This window comes from Dipodomys ordii, unplaced genomic scaffold (assembly GCF_000151885.1).
Source record: "Dipodomys ordii isolate 6190 unplaced genomic scaffold, Dord_2.0 Scaffold32, whole genome shotgun sequence".
Classification (NCBI taxonomy): domain Eukaryota; kingdom Metazoa; phylum Chordata; class Mammalia; order Rodentia; family Heteromyidae; genus Dipodomys; species Dipodomys ordii.
The window spans coordinates 16,391,194-16,395,188 of record NW_012267248.1 but is presented as its reverse complement, the minus strand read 5'-3'; the positions used below and the strand labels follow the sequence as shown (position 1 = coordinate 16,395,188).

Below are 3,995 nucleotides of genomic sequence, written 5' to 3'. Positions count from 1 at the left end.
TCTCACCTAGACGGGAGAGTTCAGATTAGACAACAAACAAATCTTTCCAGAAAACTACAAGTACATAATGATAGTCTTAATGCAGAATTCTATTTACAACTACTATTCATGTTCTCAACTTTATGTCCTGTTGATGACTAACAATGGAGACCGACCAACAGTTAAAGCTGTTAAAAATGTTGTGACATGGGGGATTTAGATGATAAATTATGTCCTCTGAAGCAAACTAGGCCAAGAGCAGAGAATGTATTTTATCTGTCTCTATAATTTCTAAGCATTATTATTATGAGTATATACCTTTTAGGAATAAATCAACTTATTGGTGGAAAAAATTAACATAAAAAGCATTACAAAACTCACCCTTTCCTTGTCTTCCCTGGTTCTCATTCTTTCACCATAGACCAAAAAGACATGCTGACCAGGATCATAACAGCCAGGGGACTGGTCAACCAACATCAACTGACACCAGCGGAACAGGTCTCGGAGGTTAAATTCCCAGGGACCTCCTCTTTGTCCCCATTTCTTCTCAACGGTCACTTCATGATCAATCTAGAAAGGAAGTTTCCTTATTGAGAAACATGTCTACCAGGCAGTGCAATTAAGTATAATCACTGAACTACAAATGTGTACAGAATCTAAAATAGATATTAATAGATTTGATTTGGGTATCTTCTTTCATCTCAGATGTTTTACCAAGATTAAGAAATGTTACTGTTACCCTCAATTGAGTAGTAAGCCTTTCAGACGAATTCTATGATTTACTTTTGTGATACAGGATAGTAATTTGATACAGTACTATACTGAGTAAATATTGATTCAAAACTAATTCAAGCAAGTACTTACATGGTTATTAAAAGCTACCATTTTCTTAACAATATTTTTGTTAATGGCGGGAAACAAAGTACTGGCAATAAATTCCATGTCAATCACTGTAAGGGGATCCACAAAAACCTAGAAAGCCCAAGCAAAACATGATAAAATGCCATTATTTTCCTTCACAAAATGGTGTGTCATGCTATATGAAATCTTTATTTGTACCCAGTAACAATAATTGAGTAACAATACGTAGTTCTAGCAATAATTGAGTAACAAAGGTGACTTTTAATTTTAAATTGATCCTACCTTAGTTCCAAGTATGCACCACTTCCCTCAACTGTCTTACAAGTTCCTACTACTCCATTTTTAAGAAAAGGATTCATGAAATGTTCAAAGTAAACAGCATCAGATTTGCCTTTAGTTCTAGGCTTGTGCAGATAAAGATACATGTAGCCAGGCAGAGGTGGTTCATGCCTGTAATCCTAGCTACTCACCAGGCTGACATCTGAGGATTGCAGTTCAATGCCAGACTGGGCAGGAAGTCCTTAAGATTCTCATTTTCAAGTAAGCACAAAAAAGCTATAAAAGGACCTGTTGCTCAAATGGTAGACTGCTAACCTTGAGTGCAAAATCTCAGAGACAGTGCCTAGTCTCTGAGGTTCAAGCTTCAGGATCAGCAAACAGACAAAGAAAAACGACCTATGCAACTTATTTTTAAAAGAAACGGACCTAAAATACATTCTATATAATTTTAAACTATTTTCAAAATTCTGGATGGCAGTGTATGAAGGTTTCCTGTAAAATTCACTACACTTTTCAACGCTGAATTATGAAAATTTTCATAATACAACACTAAAAGCTATAAACCAGTCATGGTATTCCATGGCTTGTAATCCTAGCACTTGTGGAGCCAAGTCAAGGCAAGCACAGTTATACAGTAGGATTCTGTCTGAAAAACGATACCCAGAAAGTTCTTTATCAACAAGGGAAGAGGTCATTAAGAAATATTTGGAGTTTCTTCTAAAATCTCTAGAATAGACAAACTCTGAAAACAGCTTTAATTACTACAAAGCATGTGCATATGCCAGAAAGCATGTGTACATACACTGCTATCTGCAAACAGAAATACAGGCATAAGAAAAGACTCTAGTTCAGTAATGGTAAGGTGGAGAATACTGTATATTTTTATCATTCATGGTAGTTTTCTATTTTTTATTTCTTTTCTTTAAAATTATATATGTTAATATAAAATACATTACTTATTAGTATATTAAACTTTACAAGTCTGGTCATTCTCTTCCAAATGTGAGAAAGACACCAACTTCTTCAAGTCAGAGAGAAAAACATTCATACCAGGAGGGAAGTGATGATGGGAATCAGTCACATTAATACTCATCACATAAATTTTTTTTCTACCTTTGGTCTCCACAGCAACAGTGAATCTTACCTGAGTGAATCTGTTAAGAAAAGACCTGGGTAAGCCCTTTCTCCCGCCTCCTTGTCTGAAAGGATTCTGACACCCAAAAATCTTTGTCTTCTCATGCTGTACTTGAAAGCTCATTCCTAACTCAGGCACATAGATTTCTCCTCGATGGTCAAAACAAGCATTAAGTCCTTCCAGTACAGACTGAGAAGCCAGGTTAAGCTATTAGTGAAAAAAGTATACATATTTGTTTTAAAGCAAGGAAGTAATACATAGGAAAGTAACAGAGTATTATCTTCATAAGATAAATAAAAACACTATTTGTTATTTAGTTTCTTAAACCAACTGATGAAATGATGTAAACATTCTATTATTTATTTCACATTCATGGTGAGGGATTCTGGATGCTTAACATATACACGAATATATGTTAAAAAGAATACATGTTCAGATTGAACTAAAAGTTAAATCTTCACTAAGTAGCACTTTTCTCATTTTAATCATTTCAATTCCACAATAGTAGTTCCTCCCCTAACTAACACGGTATATCACAAATAGACCCAACTTCTTAATTCAAACTATCTACCAGATAGAAAGATTTGGTATTTATTGTGCCTATGAATGTACTTTTTCTTCAGATCAATAATTTTGGTCAATATGCAACTATAACTCTAACCATTTACTCATCATTGTTGTATTACATAATGTTTATCCAGTTTCTTTGGCATGTTAACAAAACATGAAGTAGTTGATACTATTTGTAAAATACCTGTGAAATAAGTTCAACTTCAGTAAACCTATCAGAGATGTGAGAACAAATTAGCCAAAATGCAGTTTTTCTCTGAAGGATTGCTTTAAAGTTCGGAGCATTATATAGGTTGTATGAAGAAGCAAGTTTTGTATGTGTTTGGTCATGTGATCTTAAATGACACCAGGAAGGATCTTTTCATAGTTATGCCTTTATTGGTCACTAGCATGTCCATCCACTAAGAAATTATCCAGAGTTGAGACAAGTAGGACCATTCCTCACATGGCAATTCCAACCGGGGCCTGAGGACAGGATGCTCACCTCATCTAACACCACCCAATCTCCTGCCTTCAAAGCTGCCAGCAACGGGCCATCACGCCAGGCAAATTCTCCTCCCTTGCCACCTTCAACAGGTAGATCTGCTCCAAAGAGATCAGTGATGTCCTTTGATAGGAAGAAGAAATGAGGAAAAGTATTACAAAAAACCATCAAACAAACAGCAAATACACTGTAAGACCTAAATCTGAAATGATAAATGCTTGGGTAGGCCTCAGGTCACTATACTTTTTTCTTGCACTCAAGACAGAACTATTTGCCCCCAGTAATCTTTACCTGGAGCTCACACACATTCTAAGCACCTTCAGAATACAATGGACTAAGCAACAATCACTTGCTCAGATTAATTTATGGCAATTGTGTGCTTTAAAACAAACAATAAAAATAATAATGCCTAGGGCTGGGAAGGTGGCTCAGTGGTAGAGCACTTGCCTTGTATGCTCGAGGCCCTGGGTTCGATTCCTCAGCACCACATAAGAAAAAAGCTGGAAGTGGTGCTGTGGCTCAAGTGGTAGAGTGCTAGCCTTGAGCTGAAATGCTGGGGGACAGCGCCCAGGCCCAGAGTTCAGGCCCCACCACCGACAAAAAAAAAAAAAAAAGCACTATGAAGACACCATAGCAGGTGTACCATATTCAAAATAAAAATATTAAAATAAATAGTTGAAGCAAGGA

General features: G+C 36.2%; 1 protein-coding gene across 1 annotated transcript in view; it reads right to left on the bottom strand.

Annotated features, from left to right (window-relative positions):
- Mdn1 (MDN1, midasin homolog (yeast)) overlaps positions 1 to 3,995 on the bottom strand; it is a 161,743-nt gene that overhangs the window by 79,587 nt on the left and 78,161 nt on the right. The window contains 4 exon segments of the mRNA XM_013016634.1: positions 361 to 549; positions 844 to 951; positions 2,264 to 2,461; positions 3,309 to 3,431. Of these exon segments, the coding sequence (XP_012872088.1) occupies positions 361 to 549; positions 844 to 951; positions 2,264 to 2,461; positions 3,309 to 3,431 (618 nt within the window).